The 23653-nt window shown below is 40.0% G+C and overlaps 1 protein-coding gene across 1 annotated transcript in view; it reads right to left on the bottom strand.

The window, feature by feature from the left end:
* LOC126299246 (uncharacterized) overlaps positions 1 to 23653 on the bottom strand; it is a 389842-nt gene that overhangs the window by 146129 nt on the left and 220060 nt on the right. Inside the window, exons 3-4 of the mRNA XM_049991034.1 lie at positions 14171 to 15688; positions 8427 to 14051 (exon numbers count right to left, since the gene is read on the bottom strand). Of these exons, the coding sequence (XP_049846991.1) occupies positions 8427 to 14051; positions 14171 to 15688 (7143 nt within the window). The remainder of the gene's footprint in view (positions 1 to 8426; positions 14052 to 14170; positions 15689 to 23653) is intronic.

Here is a 23653-nt window from a genome sequence, read left to right as displayed (position 1 = left end):
CATGCAGGATGAAGTTACTTGGTTAGCAGACAATGGGTGGAATGCATTTTTTTTTTTTTTTTTTTTAACGGGGTTGGAGAAGCCCCTCTTAGGATCAGAGGCGAATTGCCTGTCAAAACAAAAGATACATGAGCCACTGCAGTCTCATAAATGCTCGTTCTCACAGACTGGATACTGAAAAGATTAAGATGACATTAATTAACTGCAGGAACATCCAAGGAGTGGTCCCAGAACTAGCAGAACTTACTGAACGTTATAATTCCCACATAGCATTACCCAGACAGTATTAGGAACAGAAGGTTGGTTGAAACCGAAGTGAATAGCTATGAAATCCTAAGGTCAGATTGTTATATTTATCATCAGGATATGTTAGTCACCAATGATGGAGGTGTATTTATTGCATTAAATAATTCTATATCTAGTGAGGTTATCATGTATTCTGAGTGTGAAGTAATTTGGGTGACATTAAGCATCACAGGTTGGTCAAAAATGGTAATCGGAGTCTTTTTTAAACCGCCTGGGTCAGGAGCCGTAGTGGTAGGTCACTTCAGAGAGAACTTGTAGAATATCATGAACTTTCCATGCCATTGCAATAGGGAGTGACTTAAACTTGCCAGCTATAGACTGGGAGAATCATGCTATCAAAACTAGTGGCAGAGCCAGGGATTCATGTGACATTATTCTGAATGTCTTCTCTGAAAATTAGTTTCAGCAGATAACTACACAAACAACTCATGAAGGCACCATCTTCTACCTCCTAGCAACAAACAGACACGAAGTTATTGAATAAGTTAACATAAAAGAGGGCATCAGTCATCATAGGGCTGTGACAGCAACTATGACTATGGGTATTTATAGGTATTACAAGGAACATTAACAAAGATAGAAAAGTATTTTTGCTTAGCAAGAGTGACAGGATACAAATTGCAGAATATCCAAGTAGTCGGCATCAAATATTCAGTGCTGAGAATGTAGATGTGGAGCACAAGTGGAAAAAATTTAAAATCAATGTTCAGTATGTATTAGACAAGTATGTTCTGAACAAGGTCATCAGGGATGGAAAAGACCCAAAATGATTTAATAACGATGTTAGAAAACTGCTATGTAAACAAAGAGAGCTTCGTCACAGATTCGAGAGAAGCCAAAACCTGCCTGACAAACAAAACCTGAACAAAGTGAAAAGGAGCATAAGGAGAGCGAAGAGAGAAGCAGTCAATGGCTTTGAAACTAAAGTTTTGTGAGCCAATTTGACTAAAAATCCTAAGAGATTTTATTTTAGTCTTACATAAAACCAGTTGGCGGTTCAAAATCCTTTATTCAGTCACTCATTGAATATACTATTACGAAAATGGAAAATGACAGAGAGAATCCCCAAACTCTGAATTCAGTCTTCCAAAATCATTTCACTACAGAAGACTGTAATGCAGTTCTTACTTTTAATCACTGTACAAACATTGAAATGACAGATATTAAGATAGCTGCTCATGGAGTAGAAAAACAAGTACAATTACTTCTTAGTGGAAAGATATGAAGGACCAGATGAGACACCTGTAAGATTTTACAAAGATAATGTGAAAGAACTTGCTACTCTTCTAGCAACAGTTTATCACAGATTGCTGAAGCAACAAACGGTACCTAGCAAGCGGAAAAAAGCACATCATTCCTGTTTTCAAAAAGGGCCATATGACAGACGCACATAATTATAGGCTTATATCGTTGATGTCAACCTGTTGTAGAATTATGGAACTTGTTTTACGGTCAAGAATTACAATGTTTTTGGAGAACAAAACTCTCCTCTATAAAAAACAATATTCCACAAACAGAGATCTTGCAAAATTCAGCTCAATCTGTTCCTCCGTGAGATTCATAGCACTGTAGACAATGATGCTCTGGTTGATGCATGTCCCTTGATCTCAGGAAGGCATTTGATATTGTCCCACAGTGCTGTCTAGTGAAAAATATATGAGCTTACTGAGTACCAGACCAGATTTGCTAATGGATTCAGGACTTCCTCACAGATAAAACTCAACACATCACTCTTAAAGAAACAAAACTGACAGATGTACGGAGAATTTCCAGAGTACCTGAAGGAAGCTGATAGGATTGTTACTGGTTACAATGTATATAAATGATCTAGTACAAAACGTTGAAAGCTCTTAATGACTGTTTCCAGATGATGCAGGTGCCTACAAGAAAGTAGCAATGCCACAAGACAGTATCAATTTGCATAATGACCTACACAGGGCTGATGAATGGTGCAGGCTCAGGCAGTCAACCCTGAATGTAAATAAATGTAACACAATGCAAAAGAAAAGAAGAAAAAGAAATCCACTACTGTACAGCTATACAATATATAACAACTCACTGGAAATAAAATATCTAGGAGTAACTATCCCAAGAGACCTGGAATGGAATGACCACATAAAACAAATGACAGGAAAACTATACGTCAGATTGTCAATCACAGGAAGAATCTTAGGGAAATATAACTCATCCATGAAGGAAGTGGCTTACAAGACACTTGTTTGACTGATTCTTGAGTACTGTTCATCAATCTGAGATTCTTACCAGGTACGACTGACAGAAGAGATAGAGAAGGTCCAACAAACAGTGGCGCATTTTGTCACGGGATTGTTTAATAGGTGCGAGAGAGTTACAGAGATGCTCAATGAACTCCTGCGGTGGATGAGAGGGATTGTGCATCACAGAGAAGTTTGATACTGTAATTTCTAGAAAGCACTTCCTGGGAAGAGTTTGATATCTAATGAAATGACTATGAAGAGAAAATTTTTGATAAAGTATAGATAATACAGAGGCTTACTGGTGGTAATTCTTCCCATGCACCATATGTTAGTGGAACAGAGAAGGGGGGATCACTTAGTGTATCAGGAGTACCTTTTGCCACACACTGTTAGGTGGCTTATGGAGCATGAAGTAGATGTATATGTTAATGTACAGCATAAGCTTACAACAAGTGACACCAGCTAAACCAACACTGAATCCATGTGCCTAATTAATGACCACTGGTCCAGTACACTAACCAGATGAAGTGTAGTTCGTGGGCAGTGTTTCATATTCTTACAGGAAAATGTTTAGTTGTGGTTTCCTCTCTCTTTCTCAGAAAGCAGGGAAACAAACCTTGGAAACTGCAGAGTACAAGCAGTGACACTAGGTTCTAGACCATGAGCTGCGGACCTCTGTCTCAGTTATTACAACAGTAAAAATATGAGGACACTAAATACGTTTATGTGATTCGCAGATATAAAGTGCAAATGACTTTCCTCTCTTAGTGTAACTCACAATTGTGGTGACAAGTCAGACATCCATCCAAGAAAAAAAAGAAGACAAATAAGAGTATTTGGAAGATTTATAATATTTTCAGATGATGGTATTTGATTTACTATTGAAATTTCTAGAGAGATACTTGACAGGACTGTTACTGTTTACAATATATATAAATGATCTAATACAAACTGCTGGAAGCTCTTAAGGACTGTTCACAGGTGATGCAGGTGTCTACAAGAAAGTAGTAATGCCACAATACAGTATCAATTTGCAAAATGACCTACACAGGGCTGATGAACGGTGCAGGCTCTGGCAGTCGACCCTGAATGTAAATAAATGTAATACAATGCAAAAGAAAAGAAGAAAAAGAAATCCACTACTGACCTTCACCTACGACAAGGTTTTCCACAGTGTTTTTTAACTATAGTTCCCACAAAATTTGCAAAGTAAACTAATTTCAGATCAGAGGTCTGAAAACAGAATCATGCCTATTACAAATTAAAAATTGTGGCTATACAGAAATGTCATTCTACTATAAATGCAACAAACATGTTTATTAACGGTTTGAAAGCATGTGATATAAAACAAGAATTGCTTACGTTTCATACAACTGTAGGGTGCCATTAAACAAAAGGAATTCCCAGGATTGTCATGGCCTAATAACTACGAGGCGTGTTTTTTAAGTAAGTACCATTCTGAGCAGTTCTCTTACATTGTTCGCAGACGATGCTGTAATTTACCGTTTAGTAAGGTCATCCGAAGACCAGTATCAGTTGCAAAGCGATTTAAAAAAGATTGCTGTATGGTGTGTCAGGTGGCAGTTGACGCTAAATAACGAAAAGTGTGAGATGATCCACATGAGTTCCAAAAGAAATCCGTTGGAATTCGATTACTCGATAAATAGTACAATTCTCAAGGCTGTCAATTCAACTAAGTACCTGGGTGTTAAAATTACGAACAACTTCAGTTGGAAGGACCACATAGATAATATTGTCGGGAAGGCGAGCCAAAGGTTACGTTTCATTGGCAGGACACTTAGAAGATGCAACAAGTCCACTAAAGAGACAGCTTACACTACACTCGTTCGTCCTCTGTTAGAATATTGCTGCGCGGTGTGGGATCCTTACCAGGTGGGATTGACGGAGGACATCGAAAGGGTGCAAAAAAAGGGCAGCTCGTTTTGTATTATCACGTTATAGGGGAGAGAGTGTGGCAGATATGATACACGAGTTGGGATGGAAGTCATTACAGCATAGACGTTTTTCGTCGCGGCGAGACCTTTTTACGAAGTTTCAGTCACCAACTTTCTCTTCCGAATGCGAAAATATTTTGTTGAGCCCAACCTACATAGGTAGGAATGATCATCAAAATAAAATAAGAGAAATCAGAGCTCGAACAGAAAGGTTTAGGTGTTCGTTTTTCCCGCTCGCTGTTCGGGAGTGGAATAGTAGAGAGATAGTATGATTGTGGTTCGATGAACCCTCTGCCAAGCACTTAAATGTGAATTGCAGAGTAGTCATGTAGATGTAGATGTAGATTTTGACATTAAAACAAGACGTGCTAAGATATCTCAATAATTTTATTTTTACATGAAAGCATGTACCTTAATCTACGCACTGACGCCATTACGGTCTGATTCTTACTTGTTTATGTTGTGCACTGAGTGTTTAAGATGCCTCCGATAATCGTGAGTCCCGCCGACTGTGAAGTACGGGTTGTTATAAGATTTCTTAGTGCTAAAGTCCTAAAAGCAATCGATATTCATTGCGAGACCTGTGCAGTTTATGGAGAAAACATTACAAGTGATGGAATAGAAAGAAAGTGGGTGAGAACATTTAAAGATGGCCGCACAAATGTGCATGATGAACAACAGAATGGGCGTCCTTCGGTCATTAATGAAAGTTTGGTGCAGGAAGTGAACAATAAGGTGACAGAAACCAGATGCTTTACAATTTCCTCCTTGCGGGATGACTTTCCTAATGTTTCTCGTAGTGTTTTGTATGGCATTTTGACCGAGCTTTTGATTGTTGTTGTTGTTGATGTTGATTGGTTTGGGGAAGGAGACCAGACAGCGAGGTCATCGGTCTCATCGGATTAGGGAAGGATGGGGAAGTAAGTCGGCCGTTCCCTTTGAAAGGAACCATCCCGGCATTTGCCTGGAGCGATTTAGGGAAATCACGGAAAACCTAAATCAGGATGGCCGGACGCGGGATTGAACTGCCATCCTCCCAAATGCGAGTCCAGTGTTTAACCACTGCGCCACCTCGCTTGGTCCGAGCATTTGAATTACCAAAAATTGTGCGCATGTTTGAGTACAGAAAATGTTGACGGAAGTGCACAAAACCGAATGTTTAGACAGTGCATTGACTTTCCTTGAGTGGTACCACAATGATGGTGATGATTTCTTAAGCCAAATTGTTACGGGCGATCAAACATGGGTGGCCTATGTCACACCAGAATCAAAGCAACAGTCCATGGAAGTTGAGCAAGGACATCGTTTTGCTGCAAGACAATGCCCGTCCGCATGTGGCGAATCAGGCCAAAGATCTCATCACATCTTTTCGACGGTAAACTCGAAATCATCCTCCGTATAGCCGTGATCTTGCACCCAGTGACTACCATCTGTTCCTGCACTTGAAGAAACACCTGGACGGTCAGTGTCTTCAAGGCGATAACGAAATCAAAACAGTGGTGATGCAGTGGTTAACAAGTCAGGCGGCAGACTTCTATGAGGAGGATATTCAAAAACTGGTACAACGTTATGACAAGTACCTCAATATTGACAGAAATTATGTAGAAAAGTAGATTAAGGTACAGGCTTTCATGTAAAAATAAAATTATTGAGATATTTTAGCACATCTTTTTCTAATTTCAAAACGGTACTTACTTAGAAAACACGCCTCGTATAAAAATTACATCATATACCAACTCTGCTGCAAACACTGCACTTTTTTTATGTTGGTATGACTACCAACTGTCTACCATGATGAATTGTCACCGTCAAATTGTTGCCAAGAACAAACCTGACCACTTGGTGGCACAATATGCAGCTGAGGATAACATGCTCAGTTTCTATGACAACATGACAACATGGGCTACCTGGTTCCTTCCCTCAATCACCAGCTTCTCTGAACTATTCAGATGGGAGTTATCTTTGCAACACATCCACCATTCCCATAATCATCCAGGTGTCAATCTCTGGTAACCTGTGGTGCCAACAGCCTCCATCCAACATTTTCTTCTGTGTGGATCCCACAACCTCAATAAATTTAAAGAGCGTCATTTTTGCACCCGATTCTGAATAATTTTTTATTTTTTTTTATTTTTCACGCTTTAGGTTTCGGGAATCCTTTTTCACGTGCATCTCTAGTAACATGTGGCTTCATCGTCATCATTAATTTAAAAATTGCATGCCGCACATAATCATACGAAGTACAATTGTCAAATGCCCTCTCATCTTGCAATATTTCGTATGAAACCGACTGTATAAACTCACTCAATAAACTGTCACAGCGTATTTCATACGAAATATTGCAAGATGAGGATGCCTGTGTTTTGCACAATTATGCATGGCAAGTGATTTATAAATGAGAACGATGTAGCAATATATGTTACTAGACACATACTTGAGAATGAGCAATGCTTGAAACAAGTGGTTGAAAAATAAAAAAAAAAAACATATATACAGGGTGAGTTAGGAGGAGAGGTACATGCTTAGAGGGGTGATACTATTAGTCATTTTGAACAAAATACTTCAGATGGATGTATGTCCTAATCCGAATGGTTTCCGAGAAAGAACACTTTTAATGTCCACTGATATTTGCTTTCTGTATTATCCAAACACTGTCATTGTTTACAATGTACCACAGTAGTGTAAAGAAAGTTGTGACAAACAATTTGACAGTGAATGCTTGTAGACTATCAGGTTGGGTAATTGCCTTTAACTGGCATACAAACACTAAGCTACAACACATTGGATGTTGTGCGAGATTTTCAACATTCTAGTGCTCTCCTCGTGCAAACTATAGGTCCCAGAGAAAAATAAACAGAACGTTTCTGGCAGGAAATTTAATGTAGTTTAATTTTGCACTGCTGAAGGGTATGGTTTACGAGTTATTTAAGAAAAATGTACAAAAGTGATATTAAATGTATTCTATCTCGGAAACTGTTTGGAATAGAGCATATGGCCATATGAAGTATTTTGTTCAGAATCATTAATACTATCACCCCTCAAAGAATGTACCATGTCTACTGACTCACCCTGTACATACATTCTGGTGGAAAAATGTTCTCCAGCCAACAGTTTCCCCTTTCCCCCTGCCTCTGCTCTCCACCCTCTCTCAGATTCACATCCTGACATTGCCAGCGGTGTGTGCCACTCCCCAGCAGCTCAGACAACTGAGTATCAAATGCCCAGCCCATGCACCTGCAACCCCTCTCTTTCACATTAATAGCAGGTAGGCTGCCTCCTATCAAGCCACTACCCACCCACCCCAAACCCCTTTCCCTGCCTACCACACCACTCAACACACCCTTATTACAACCTCTTCCACTGGCTGCAACGCAGCATTGTGCATGCAGGTGGAACCATGTAGGGGCATAGATAGGGAAGCGTGTGTGTGTGTGGGGGGGGGGGGGGGGGGGGGGGGGGGGGGGAGGGGGGGGGTCTGTCGGACGGGTTTGCAGCATACACGAGCACACTTCCACACACGCTCTAGCTAAAAAAAAAAGGATTACTCTGAAAGTTAGTAAGTTTTCTTTCTTTTTGTGAGTGTCTGTTGATGACTTAACACTTCCCCTTTTTGTGACAGTGGCCTCCTTTAATCCAAAAATATTTACATTCTACCACAACTCTCCAACAAAATCAAAAATTACATTTCTATGACAAAGCAATATTTTTCAAATCCACACATCAATATGGTACTTGAATGTCAGCTATTCCATACCTTTACAGCGACTTTTGGTGTATAACAGCAATCAACATTATGTACAAAGAAAGCAAATGTTTGACTCCGTAAATATACTGAATAACAAGGTACAATTGAAAAGAAAAATATATAAACAGACAGTACTTTTTTCACTGCTTTATAAACTGGGGAACTGTGTTCACATATAAACAATAATACTGAGTTAACACTAACCTTAAAATATTCTTTGGCCAGCTCCTCCATCTCAGACTTGCTCAGGCAATCAATTTCATCTTGATACATATGGACAACAGTAGCACCTCCATTGGCATATGTTTCAATGCGAATAAATTTACCATATTTCAGATTATCAACACCACACTGAGAACACGATGGAGGTCTCGGTAACGAATAATGTTTAGTTTGAAAGTTAGTCTTAGGACCTGAGGGAAGTTCTGATGATCCTTGATCTGACTTCTCACTCTTATCAGATAATTTGTCCCTACGACACTGGACACCAACATTTACTCGTTTAACTTTTGACCTGCTGTGACATTCAGAACAGCGGATTTTTACATCAGATGAGCTGCTACTTCGGCGATCTTTGATTATATTTTCTCTACTGGATGAATGGTCAGATCTATCTTTTAGTGTTGAATCATGAACGTGATTACCTTTTTCATGAGTGTCACCACTGCTTCTTCTATATCTTTCTTTATGCTCTGATCTGTCCTTACTAGAGCGTCGAGATGAATGTCTCCTACTGTGCCTGTGTTTCCGGTGTTCATTCCCTGAAGTGTGTTCATGTCTGTGTTTGCTATCTGAGCCAACACTTATACTTACAACAGAGCCAACATTAGGAGCAACAGCTTCACTGTTACTATGACTGCACTGCACATTACTGAATGGCTTACTTTCATCTGTACCCTTAATACCCACTGTTTCAGGTAAAGTTTTTTCTGTGAGAGTAGGTTCATCAACAGAAGCAACATGAACATCTGTAACTGATGGACTTAGTGTGGTTTTACAGCTATATGACTGAGGAGGATCTGTTACCATAGGTGGAGAATTGCTACAGTCTGTATCTAGTACTGAAGAAGTATGAGTTGTTGTAGATGGTAACGTATCTGGAGTGGGTGTTTGGGAACGTTCTACTTGTGCTGGTGACAAAGTTCCACAGTCTACATGTGCTAAAGAAAGAGACTCTGTGCTTTCTGAAGACAATACATTTGCCTTCACATCACCATCAAAACCACAAAATTTCTCTTTTTCTGGTATTATAGATTCATCCATTTGAGATGACACTGTTTCAGTTCCAACATCTGTTTCATTTGCAGGATGTACTTCACAAGGACCAGTCACTGCCTGAACTGGTAGCACTTCACCTGTTGCATCTTCTTCTACATTTGTTAAATCTCCAGATGAAGAACTAATTCCATTTTCCTCTGCAGAAGACAACGGACTAGAAACTTTCATTTTTGAATAAGCATCTCCATTTTTGGGAGCATCATTTACCAATGGATTTGTTATATCTTCTGTCACTATATTTTGTGCAGCGGAACTCAATTTAGTTATGTCTGATAGTTCTGTTACCACTACTGAGTTATTTGATTCAGAAAGTAACTTTGTATTATCCTCTTGAACTTCTGTTGAAGAAACAGCAGCATCATCTGTTGTCAGAGGCGTCTTCCTCCCATCAACTGAAAAGTTTACACTATTTTCAAATCCCGGGGTATATGAACTGCCTCTGTCAAGTTTTGCAGTGTTCACATTGACTTCTTCATTTGTCTGAGCATTCACAGAATTTGCTTCAGGTGATTTCCACGAAGCACTTGTTATGGAATGCTGCAAGCTTACAGGACTGGTACCAGAAACTTTATCACTACATTCTGTAACAGATGACCGAGAACTTGGGGCTCTTTCTGATTTAGGTATTTTCTCATTTTCATTAACAGAATTCTCTGGGCGTTCTGTGGATGTGTAGGACCCTTGCAAAGCTGGGGGCCTGCTACACTTCCCATCAGTCGATGAACTGCATTCTTCGTCTATTGACTTATTATGAACACATTCAGAAATTTCTACACAGCATTTTGCTTCCTTCTCAGCATGTAATTTGTGTTTTTCCATTTTATTAGAGTCAGAAAGTACATCTTTCTGAGTAAAATCAGAACAATTCTCAGATTCTGAAGAAACAGAATTATATTGTTTTACCAAAATTTTACATTCTTCATTGATAACATGTGACAAAGAAGATGCATGTTCTTCTTGTGCATTGTTTGTAACTGGTTCCCACTTACATAAACTGTTATTTGGTTTCTCCAAACCTGAAAATGATTTTGCTTCTGAATACTGTTTGATGGAGGCAAATGCAAAACCATTATTATTCCCAGAATTTTCTTCATGCCTTGATAGGACAGAACACACATCAGACTTTGTAGATGATAAACTGGTGTCCATTTCAGTTGTCACAGGATTTATATTAAATTCTGGTTTAGCATCAGAGGAACTGATTTCAGTGATACAAGAGTCTACATCAGTTTCAGCAGACACAGAATCACCCATAGACTTGGAGCAAAATTCTGCTGTTGAACTGTAATTATTTTCTGTATCACAAGCATGACCTTCAGCTTCAGCTGATGAAGGATCAACTTGAGGCACCTCTGGTTTTAATAACATCTGCTCATTGTCTAGTCTCTGAGACTGAAATCCTGCAAAAGAGGAGTCTGACACCTCATCCAAGTGTGGTGGCTTTGTGTGCAGTCTGATTAGAGTTTTAGACGTCAGCTGGGTATCTAACACATCAAGTGAAGGCAGCTGTGTAAATGGCTTGTGAAATTTATGGTGCTTATTTTCATTTTCTGTAAATAAAACACAGGGATCATGTTCATCTGGCAAAATTGTTGCTCCAGTAGAAGAACATTTACAACATACACTACATGTGTCAATTGTACAACTTGTCTCATGTTTCATATGAGATAGTGAATCACAACAACCTTGTTTAACATTTTCTTGGACTCTGTTTTCCTTAACCAATAGAGTGGGTTCCTTTAAGCTGTCACTATCGTTGAGAGAAACTGTACACTTTGCGGATGAACAATTCATATCACTTTCATACTGGAAATTATTCACATTAGTAGACTTCATTGTCATTCTGTTAGACACAATATCTTTATCATGCCCCTGGATCATGGAAATATCAGGATTGGCACAAGTAGATATTGTACTACAGTCAGCAGATGTGGGGCACACTTGAGATCTCACAGTTACAGAACCATCTACTATTTCAGCTGGCAAAGCACCTGCTTCGGGTTCATCAGGCAGTTCGCAAAACCCAGTTCCAAGAGTAACACTGTGTGGAGCTTGCCCTACTTTCTTGGGCAGAACAGTCAATCCTCCTATCTCCAATGGCGCATTTACTGGTGGTAGCTTAGGTATGCCAGACAGAAGAGCTGCTCTGGGAGAAATATGACTTTCTTGAGCCTTAGCCATACAAGATTTATCATCAACATTCAAAGTACGAGAATGCAGCTCTGTTGGTGATTTAGGCAAAGGTCTCAGTCTATCTTTATTTTGATCCATAATTTCAGTAGCACCATATGCTCTTTCTGCAACTGAGACACACTCTCCTTTCCATTCAGTACACTCTGAGCTTGTCTTTTGCAGATTACAATTACCCTCAATCTTAAGCCTTCCTTGATCACCACTTTCCCTAATATTAAAATCCAAAACAGTTTCCTTACTTTCTTGTTTAGGTACAACCACACTATTGTCTCCTTTTTGTGAATAGAGTTCTGAAACTATTATTTGTGCAGCACAATCGTTCTTTAACTTCTGCAGAGTATTCTCACCATTTTCCTTAGATGAACTTCCATCTCCACTGTCCTTGGGTAATGCAATGCTATCAAGCCATTTCTTTGTACAATAATGATCAAGGCTTTTTTTCATAGATCTGTCATCAAACGACTCGTGTACCGTCCTGTCGTCCGCCATCTTTCGCATTATACGACCATCTTCTGCCTTTTTTGTACTTTTATCAGAATCTAACTTGTGTACAGACTGTTCAGATTCTAATTTGCGAACATTTCTGTCAATATCTGCCTTGGCCATCACCCTGCTACTCTCACTTTTACGTGATCCCCGTTCTGCCTCTGTTCTCCTTCCTGAACGTGCATCTTCCATTCGACGTACATTTCGGTCTTCGTCTATCTTCCGAGCAGCACGTTCACTCTCTGCTTTACAACCAGTGCCTGCTTTACGTGTTGTTCGTTTCACCTCTGCTTTTCGTGTTGCACGGTCAACCTCTGATTTACGAGTAGAACGGCTGACATCTGTTTTGCGCAGTGATCGGTCAGACTCCAATTTACGATTGCTTCTCTCTAAATCAGACTTATGACCTTGTCTTTCAAGATCCTGTTTGCGTACCACACGATCAGTTTCAGACTTACGAACATTTCTTTCACTGTCTATTCTTCGAACGCCACGCTCTATGTCTAGTTTACGAGCAGTTCTTTCGTCATCTGATTTGCGATGAGGTCGTTCACTGTCTGACTTTCGGTAAGTACGATCAGTATCACAAGATCGGGTTACTTTCTCAGTATCAGTTTTCCGAGGTGTCCTATCAGTTTCTGCTTTGCGAGTCTCTGTCTTGTATGGACTTCTGTCATGAATTGACTTACGTGATGTTCTTTCTGTGTCTGCTTTACGGCAAAAGCGTTCATTGTCTATTCTGTGAGATGTACGCTCTACATCTAATTTGTGTGAGAGTCTATCATTATCAAGTTTATGTACTGAACGGTCAGTATGAGATACTCGGTCACTAAAGGTTGACCTCTCATAAGATACACGTTCATGGGAACTTCTATCACCATAGCCTGAACGTTCACCATGGAAAGCACGTTCACTGTGTACTTGTCTCTCGGTATAAGAAGCTCTATCGTAGTGGACACGGTCACTTTGGTGGGACCTCTCAAAGTGGTATCCTCTATCAATCACTGAAGAAGTTCTTTCTGTATCAACTTTCTGAAAATGGCGGTCACTTTCAGATTTATGAGAATGTCGTTCGGCGTCCACTTTATAGAGGATGCGTTCTGTATCTGACTTATGAGGAGTTCGTTCTCTGTCTAACCTATGACACACACGATCTCCATATGTTTTGGAATGACGGTCTTTATCTGTTTTGCTGAGACGATCCTTATCTACTTTATGTGTAGCTTTCACAGAAGACCGCTCTGTATCAGTAACTTTCTCCGTATGTCGATCTAGATCTACTGACTTTGCAGCAGTGAGATCTGTGTCAAAAATGTCCCTAATGCTCTGGCTTAAGGAGGGTGTCTTGTGGAGAACATCACTTGGGGTGGCAGCTTGCTTGTGGCTCTCACTTACATCCTTGGGAATACTGTCTGTATTAATCACATCCTGCACTGAGCTATCTATTGTGGCTATCCTACTTGGGGAGAATCCAGTAGTGATTGTTTCCTGTGAGGAATGATCAACAGCAATAACCGGAACTGGACCATGAGACAAGTTAGCTGTCTCTGATAATCTATCTGTGCTGGTTGTCACCTGCAAGCAATCACTGGGGCTATCTGGACACTGTGGGAATTGATTTTCACTGTTTGCATGCTGCGGTGAACAACTTGAGCTGGTGGCCTCTTGTGGTGGATGTATTACAGTCTCAGATTGCAGCTGAGAATGGAGATCATCATCTGACAGCTGCGATGGATGAACTGCATTAGCTGTCTGCTGTGAAGAAGTAGCAGAAATGGCTTCCTGGTGTTGAGGAGGAAGCTCGCTTTCTTCTTCTCGTCTGGAATGGACTACACTCTCTTCCTTCTGTTGTTGATCAACCAGGCTGGTTACCTGCAGCATAAAACAATTTACACCAGTTGCCTGCTTGAGATAATGGTTATTCATAAATGAATGGAAATCGTTGCATGGAAAATATCTGTCACACTATAAGATTTGTCTATCAGACTTACCTCTTCTGTATGCCTTTTTGTGTTTACCACACTGTCCATCTTCTTTGATGGGTTTTCTTCACCAACTTCCTTACGCTGTACACAGTCTATGTGAGCTTCATCATCCACCTGAGGAATATGGTCCCCCCTGACATTCGCCACCTCATATGACAGTTGGCCTGTATCAGTTGCTTCCCCACACATTTGACTCTCACTGTTCATCTCCTGGAAAAACTTAACTTCTTCTTTCACTCCCTTGTTCAGCTGGTCTTTGCTGTCCACATCCTGAACTGGTACAGTCTTGTCTGCATTCCTTCTGGATGGTGCATCCTCTTCACTAGCTATATTCTGTGACTGACTATCCACACAAAAAACATCTTTGTCGGCTTTCTTCTGAGATAGCCCTTGCTCAACAGCAACAGCTACATGCATCAAGCTCTCATTTGTCATCTTCGGGCATGTATTGTCACAGCTGGCTTGCTCACAATGCGTCCCACCACCATCGAACACCTCTTCATGCAGCTTCCCATTATCAGTTACCTTCTGATGAGGCGTACTCTCCTTAGTTGTCTCACAGATGGACTTCTCACCATTATCTACTTTATTTTGTTGTGTCTTATTGCTGAGTGCTTGCCCGTATGATGTACCAGTACTGACAACTACAGCACATGAAGTGTCACTGTTGGTTGCCCTTTCACCTGGACCAGCAGTACTGGCTTTTCCATGGTGTACTGCATGATGTATTACCTCCTTGTGTGATGTGCCAGTACCAGCCACATCCCCATGCAGCACATCAGTTTCTCTCAGCTCCACATGAAGCTTTTCAGGATTAGTAGCCTCCCTTCGTGTTGCACTATCATCAATCATGCTCTGGTGGATCCAACCATTGTAAGCCTTTTGCTGATGACCAGCCTCACTGCTCCTGTTTTGGTGCAAACTTGCTTCATTCATTGGTTCACATTGTAAACGACCACTGGTGGTCACATTCTGCTGTTGAGCTTCATCACTAGCTACACCCTGGTGTAAAAATCCCTTGCAACATGTCTTCTGGTGCTGCTTAACATTTTCACCAGTAATACAATGACAGCTTTCCACAGCCGAATTATCTTCTTTGTTCCTGATTGATGCCCTGGCCACCTCATCATCAGTGGCTGCCATCCTGGGATGTCTGAAAGTGTCAGTCAAACCCTGAGGTAATAACATAGCATTGGGTAATTCCTGAGAAAGCCCACTACCACTTATCACTTTACTTGAAAACCTGGCCACAACATCTGTCCGTTGTTTGACCACAGAGTCCAATTCTTTTATGGTACTGTCCACTTCCTGCACCTTGAGGGGAGACTGATCCTTGGGGTGTGTACTCTGACAACGGGGCTCCATACACGCCCCATGCTCGATGTTGCAGTCCTTGTCAGCAATTTCACTGGGACGGAAGCCTGGGCTGACCACATTACGAATGCGATCATCCACATCGGCGATGTTTTGTTGGAGGTAGTTGCTGATCTGCCTCGGAAGACTGCGGGTCAAGCTGGCCGGCTTCTGCGAAAAATAATTCACATAAATATACTTGTGAGTTCATAGTCATAGGATATTTTCCTGGAATGATAATTTAATTCTACAATATATACTGCTAGTTGTCTTCTTGGCAGGAGGCATCCAATGCCTACTCTTTGTGAAGAGTTGTTTGAATCTTGTCTCACCTTAAGGAACAACTTCTTGTTGTTTATCGAATCACAACAGACTGATTTCTGAGAAAAGTATTCCATCTGTCCTGGAACATCTTCCTTGCAACAATCAGCTTCTAAAAGCCTTCTTCCCTTTTGTTATTCATTATTGTAACTTTACTACACAATTTGGAGAAGGGATCAAAGTTCAGGGATTTAATTCTAGTAAAGGACTTGAAAAAGCAGTTGAATGGAATGGGCACTGTCTTGAAAGGATCAGGTGATGCTGAAGTAATTAGATTAGGAAGTGAAACACAAAGTAGATGAATTTTGCTATTTGGGCAGTAAAATAACTGATGATGGCCAAAGTGGAGATGATATAGATTTAAGTGTTAGGAAGTCTTTTTCAGAAGGTATTTGTCTGGAGTGTAGCCTTGTATGAAAGTGAAATGTGAATGATAAACAGTTTAAACAATATGTGAATATAAGCTTTTGAAATATTGTGCTGTAGAAGAATTGGGGAGAAAATAATTTTGTGGTACAACAGACTAAAAGAAGGGGTTGGTTGATAGGACACTGAGACATTCAAGGGCACACCAATTTAGTACTGGAGTGAAGTGGTGGTGGTGGTGAAAATCTCAGATTGAGACCAATAAATGAGTACAGTAAGCAGGTTCAGAAGGACATAGATTGCAGTAGTTATTCAGACATGAAGAGGCTTGCACAGGGCAGATAGCATAGAGAGCTGCATCAAACCAGTCTTTGGACTGAATATGACAGCAGCAGCAGCAACAGCAGCAGCAACAACAACAACATTACACAACTTTAATTGATCAAAAAACAGTTATTTGAGGAACTGTACAATTATTACATGTATGATGGCATGTCAACTGGGGATTTGATTCATTAAATGGCCATGTCTAACAAATCTCATTCCATTCTGGGAAAATAAGTTCTCCCTCACTATTTAAAATGTGCCACAATCTGTCAGGTTTGACTTCTACACTGTCTGCAAGTCATCTGCTATCAGAATACCACCCAGTCAGATTCTCTATATATTAAAAAACAACAAACCATAAAGCAAGTGTTTGTGGCAGCCAATTTGTTTCTTCACCAATCAAAGCACAGCACATGTGACAAAATGTACATAAAGCAAACCAACAGAACATTTGACACTAGATGCAGAGAGCTTGTAAGAGGATGTAAATGTGGAGCAAACCAAGTTTTACAGAACACCAACACAACCACAAAACTACTTAAAGAGACCAGTAAATATAAAGTTTTCACATAAAAACCGCAAGGTCCAAAAACAAACTAGACACAAGCCACAAAAACGAGGGCTTTTGAAAGCCAAGAAGAAATGACCAGTGGATGTGCAGTTCACATTTGTTTCCAGCTTCCACTGACATCAAAAAGGAAAAACAGTTAACAACTAAAAGGAGCAGAATGTTAAACACTGTGTTTCAACACTCCATCATCATCATCATCATCATCATCATCATTATTATTATTATTATTATTATTATAAACATTGAAAAGAATGGAAACAAGTCTTAATACACAGCTTTAGAGTTAAGAAAGGATTGGGAAACTTGATCGTATTCCTCAGCACCATTTAGAAGCATAAACTGTTCACTGGTTCTCAACAGCACTCCTCTCAAAGTTGTACCTTGTGTGATAATTGCGCGTAGTAGCTTCCGACAATAATACTACAAGCTAATATCATTGTGGTAACTGGAACATTATGTTTCACTATCCTTCCCTTACAGAACATTCGATTGATTTCCTGTACTTAGCTTCATGACGATATGCAACATTGCACTCGCCATTAAACAAAATGAGGAGACACCCTCTTTGGATATTTTTACCAGTCACTCCACTCTGCTTGAACAGGTCTAGAATCATTCAATGAAGGTCTACATTCAGTAGCACAGAAATACTCCAATTATGAAATATTAGTTGGAGGGGACTATACATACTGAGTGCAGACTGTGAATGCTTTCTCCAAAAACTGTCTTGAGCAACTAGTTCTACAACCCACAAGCAACGGAAATATTTTAGAACTCGCAGCTATAAACAGGCCTGACCCTATCACCAGTTTTAGTACAGACACAAGGCTCAACAATTACAATGTTATCACAGATAAGGTAGTTATTAAAGTTACTAAATCCATCAAGATGGCTAGGAGAGTTTTAATGCTGGAAAGAACAGGTAAGCAGCTGTTAGCATCCTACTTGTACACAATGAATGAATGAATGAATGGATATTATTTGCTTCCAATATGATGGACATAGAGCAATTATGGGTAAAGTTTAAACTGATTGTAAATGGCACAGTGGAGAAGCATGTGCCAAGTAAGAGGATTATGGAGATTATTGGACTGTCAGTTCAAAAAATAACATCTAAATGCTGACAGGAAAAAGATAGTTGAAATTTGTTTATCTATGAAACGATCAAAGTATGAAGCATACAAAAACTTCTACAATAACTCATAAGCACATTATCTTGCCAAGAATTGTAGAAAATTATGATTCTACATAAAGTCTTCTATTCAGTCACTCATCAACCAGACTAGCATGACAAAACAGGTAACAAAAGACAAACTGAAATATAAATTTTGTGTTTAAAAAATCATTCCTACAGTATTATACAGAGACACCATCATTTGACAACCACATGAACTCCTGTATAGAGCATAAAAAGTGGCATACCTTGCAATGAAAAGCAACTGAAGGAGGTGAAAACAAAGAAGTCAGCAGGTCTAGTTAGAACTGCAACTCAGTTAACAAACAGTACTCTTCAGCATTGGTCCCTTATTTAGCTTGCGTTTATCATGAATCTTTCATCATTCACAAAGTCCAATATGACTGGAAAAGGTTTTATTGACTAATAGCCTTAATGTCAGCTTGCTGTAGAGTTCTTGAGCATATTCTAAGTTAAAACATAATGATTTTCTTTGAGAGAGAATAGCTTCTGTCCACAACTCAGCACAAATTTTTAAGCATCATTTGTGCAAAACAGAGCATGTCCTTTTCTCGTACTGTATCATGCAAACCATGGATGAAAGGCACAGGCAGATCACATATTGCTAGCTGTCTTGGAAGTATCAGTCACAGTGCCATGCACACTGTTAACATAAAGGCTGAGCATACAGAATAGCTTGTCAGATATGACAGTGGCTCAAAGACATTTTAAGCAATAGAATACAGTATACTGTCCCAGTGGGCGAGTGTTTGTTGGAGACAAAGGTACCGACACGAGTATCCCAAGGAAGTCCAGTGGGAACCCTCTGGTTCTCTATTGTCTCAGTAGTAGTCTTCAGGTCACAAACTGGCTGTACATCTGAGTTATTAGTACATTCAAATACAGTAAATGTATAAATGCTTGTTGCACCCACCTCACTGGAGCCTAAGCTGAGTGAGCGTGCCAACACTATTTCCTATGGTACAGACAAATGAGTCATTTTCTGAATTTTTTATTACAGTACTGTAAACATTACGCATCTTCCAATCATTTATTTCTATATGATGTGATGGCAGCAGCAAACTAAGAAGCCCCATTGAAGGGTGCAAAGAGATATTTCAGAATGGCAGTAAAAGTCAAATATCATACTGAAAGGGATTCTCTTTGACTCATCTGACCCCTTGAGGCCTATACAGCTAAACTGTCAACAGCATTTCCCACAAGTGCTCAGGTTCTGGGTTCAAGCCCCAATCTGGCACACAGTTTTAATCTGCCAGGCAACTTCAAAACATACACACTGCACTGCACAGTGAAATATTTATTTTGCTTCATAGGACGTATATTTTCTGAAGAAATTTCTCTAGTTACTATATCTTCTTATTTTAGATAAAACTATATTTATAATATGAAGATAATTATTACTCATTTTGGTCACACATTGGCCCTTTTCAGATTTTACTGCAACTTAATACACCATTACAATCAGTCAGAACTGCTAAAAGTACAAAGTTTTATACTATGGTACACACAATTTAATCAGATAGAATTGTATCTAAATGAACAAAAAATTTATTGACTCATTTTACTCATCTGTGGATGTGTACCCAACTCTCTAGTCCTAGCCAAAGTAAAAGTATTTAAAATAAAAGAGTCCCTCATGAACATAAAATTTCTAACATATCTGGGCACTATTACATTGACAAGAAATGCTTGTACAGACTGACTTCACACTTAATTTCCAATTTTGGCAAGAGTCAGTCTGAGGCTGGATTTATTTTTCAGCAACAAATTATTCTCCAACACTGTAATCACAGCACTGTTCTTTTTTTGCCTTAAAAATCTCAGTTTACATAGAGACAAGCATACATGGTGTGAGGGACAAATAGCATGTAGTTTAAAATCATTCATACGCTAATTGTAAAATGACTGACTTTACTATTTCATCTATCAATTGGAAGTAGAGTGGACATATACTGATCAACCACAAGATTATGACTACCAACTTTCTATTGATATAAACCCATCCAGGTGATAGCAGCATCACCTGGTGAGGAATGATTGCTAGTTAGATACATACATGATGCATGTACTATCAATGAGTGTGTAGTCTATGTGACGAATGGAGAAGGTGCACCATGCAGGGTAGACACGCGGTCTAAGGTATCTTGCCACGGTTCGTGCAACTGCCCCTGTCAGAGGTTTGAGTCCTCCCTTGCGCATGGGTGTTGTGTTGTCCTTAGCATAAGTTAGTTTAAGTAGCGTGTAAGACGAGGGACTGATGACCTTAGCAGTTTGGTCTTAGCATAAGTTAGTCTAAGTTAGTTTAAGTAGTGTGTAAGACTAGGGAATGATGACCTTAGCAGTTTGGTCCCTTAGCAATTCACACACGTTTTGAGAAGGTGCAATGGCGTGTGATCTATCTGAGTTTGACCGAGTTCAGATTCTGATGGCCTGGAGGCTCAGCACGAGCATTTCGGAAACTGCATGACTTGGTGGGTGTTCAAGGAATTCTGTGGTGAGTGTCTTCAATAGAAGGTGAAACCACATTAAAATATCGTGGGGTTGGATGGCCACCCTTCATCACAGATGTCAGACATTGTGGGCAGGGCAGACTGGTAAAACAAGAAGACAGTGAATTACAGCAGAACTAACATCTGTCATTAATGCTGAGCAGAGTACAAGAGTGCCTGAACACAGTGCACCAAAGAGTACTGCTAAAGATGGGCCTTCACAGCTGACAACCCATGCATGTGCCAATGCTAACACCACAACATCAGCAACTATGACTGAAATGGGCATAAGACCATCAGCATTGGATGTTGGTGCAGCAGCAGAGTGGTTGGTGGTCTGATGGATCACAATACCTTCTTCATCATTCTGATGAGAGGGTGCAAATCTGTTGCCTTCCAAGAAAAAAGCTCTTTGAAACCTGTACTGTGGGATGGGGGCAAGCTAGTAGCGACTCCATTATGTTATGGGGAACATAATGGCATTCGTGGGTCCAGTGGAGCTCGTGTAAGGTTCGGTGACAGCGAAGGAGTATTGTACACTCGTTGCAGACCACGTACACCCCTCGATGATGATCATGTTTTCCAATGGTAATGGCAGTTTTCAACAAGATAATGTGCCCTGTCACAAGGACACGAGTGAGATGGAGTGGCAGTTTTTAAGAAGATAATGTGCCGTGTCACAAGGACTGGAGTGAGATGGAGTGGTTTGAGGAACAGAGTGGCAAGTTCCACTTGATGTGCTGGTCCCGCAACTCACCAGATCTGAACCGAATCGAACACATATCAGATGCGATTGAACATGGTGTCAGAGCTCACTGCCCCTTTCCCTGGAATTTACAGGAGTTAGGTCACTTGTGTGTGCAGATGTGGTGCCAAATCCCTCCAGTGATCTATCAATGCCTCCCTGCTTCCATGCCACAGTGCACATTGCTGCTGTTATCCATGCCAAAGGTGGACATACTGGATATTAGGTACGTGGTCATGATGTTCTGGCATATCACAATTTTTACACAAATTTACGCATCACTCTCCTTTCCCACATGTCGCCACATTATGATTCCTTATTGCCTCAGAATATCTCCTATAAGTTCTCCCTTTACTTTCAGAAATGACTTCCTGGAACTGAAATCTATATTTAATGTTCACAAATCTCTCTTTTACAGTTTTTATTGCCGATCTACATTTTGTATCATCTTTGCTTTAGTCATCAACAGTTATTTTGCTGTCCAGATGGCAAAACTCATTTACTACCATTCATGTCTCACTTCCTATGCTAGAAAGGGACTTCAAAAAATAAGTTACTCACTATTATGGCACGCCAGGTATCTTTTATTGAATGCTGCATTAAACTGCAAAGTGACACAGATGCACTGCACTATGTTTTAATGGTCATGAAGCCTTCATACACAATGGTCGGAACATTCTATCAATCATTCAGTTCCTTGTCGGTAGAAATCCACTCCTTGATCATGGAGCCATTCGAGAACCACTGGGTAAATGCCTTCAAATTTGGAAAATCTGCAAATCAGTCCCTCTACTCCCTTGACACTGCTTGCTGTGGTATGCAAGAGTGACCTTTCTTCCCTATCAGCATCACCCATGTTTGTGTTGATCAAATTGTTGGCACCATTTCGATAAAGCTGGATGTGACACTGATTTTGGACCATATACTGCCAGAATTTCACGGTGAACCTGTGTGCAATTTAGATGTTTTGTCCACAAGACTTACTGTTCCATGCACATCAAGTTTGGAGTACATTACCACCTGCCACACCACTTCACTCGCACACTGTGATGCACTTGTTAACCTTAAGACAGTAGAACTGTGTCTACAGGAAAACCAGAATGTGTACTCCATTCTGACAATGAGCAACTGTCATTACACCATGGTCTTAGCATCGGACCGCATGTGTAACTTTTTGGAAGCCCCCCCCACCCCTCATAATTGCCTCAGCTTGTCTGATTTAATTCGACTACCTTCCTGTACCCTTATTTTACTTTTGTTGATATTCATCTTATAATCTCTGTTCATGACACTACTCATTCTGTTCAACTGCTGTTTCAAGTCCTCTCAGTATTGGAGTGCCATCAGCAAAATGTCAGAGTTTTTATTTCTTCTCCATGAATATTAATTAAAACTTCTCCTTGGTTTTCTTTATAGCCTGTGAAATATACAGACCGAATAACATTGGGGATAGGCTACAACACTCACTCCCTTCTCAACTATGGCTTTCCTTTCATGTCCTTCAAACTCCTGTAACTGCAATTTGATTTCTGTCAAAGCTAAAAATAATATTCTGCTCCCTGTATTTTACCCCCATGGCCTTCAAATTCTCAAAGGGTGTAAACTAATAAACATTGTCAAAAGCTTTATCTAAATCTACAAATGCTAGAAATGTGTATGTATTTGTCTTCATTGTATCTACTAGGGTAAGTTGTAGGGTTCAAATTGCCTTACATGTTCCCACATTTCTCTAGAACACTACCTGATCTCTCCCGAGGTCAGCTTCTACCAGTTTTTTCCATTCCTCTCTTAAATAATTTGTGTCAATATTTTGCAATCATGACTTATTAAACTGATTGTTTGGTAGTATTCACACCTGTCAGCAACTGCCTTTTTTGGAATTGGATTTATTACATTCTTCCTGAAGTTTAAGAGTATTTCACCTGATTCATATATTGCGCACAACAAGTGGAATAATTTTGTCATTATTGGCTCTCCCAAGGATTTCACACATTCTGGGGGAATGTCATCTACGCCACGGGGCTTGTTTCCACTTTCAGTGTTCTGTCATATTTTTCTTGCCGTATTATATTTCTTTTTCCATTTTCACCAGCTATCTCTTCTCTTTTTATATTATTGTCTT

Source organism: Schistocerca gregaria, chromosome X (genome assembly GCF_023897955.1).
Source record: "Schistocerca gregaria isolate iqSchGreg1 chromosome X, iqSchGreg1.2, whole genome shotgun sequence".
Classification (NCBI taxonomy): domain Eukaryota; kingdom Metazoa; phylum Arthropoda; class Insecta; order Orthoptera; family Acrididae; genus Schistocerca; species Schistocerca gregaria.
This window is presented reverse-complemented; position numbering and strand designations above follow the sequence as displayed.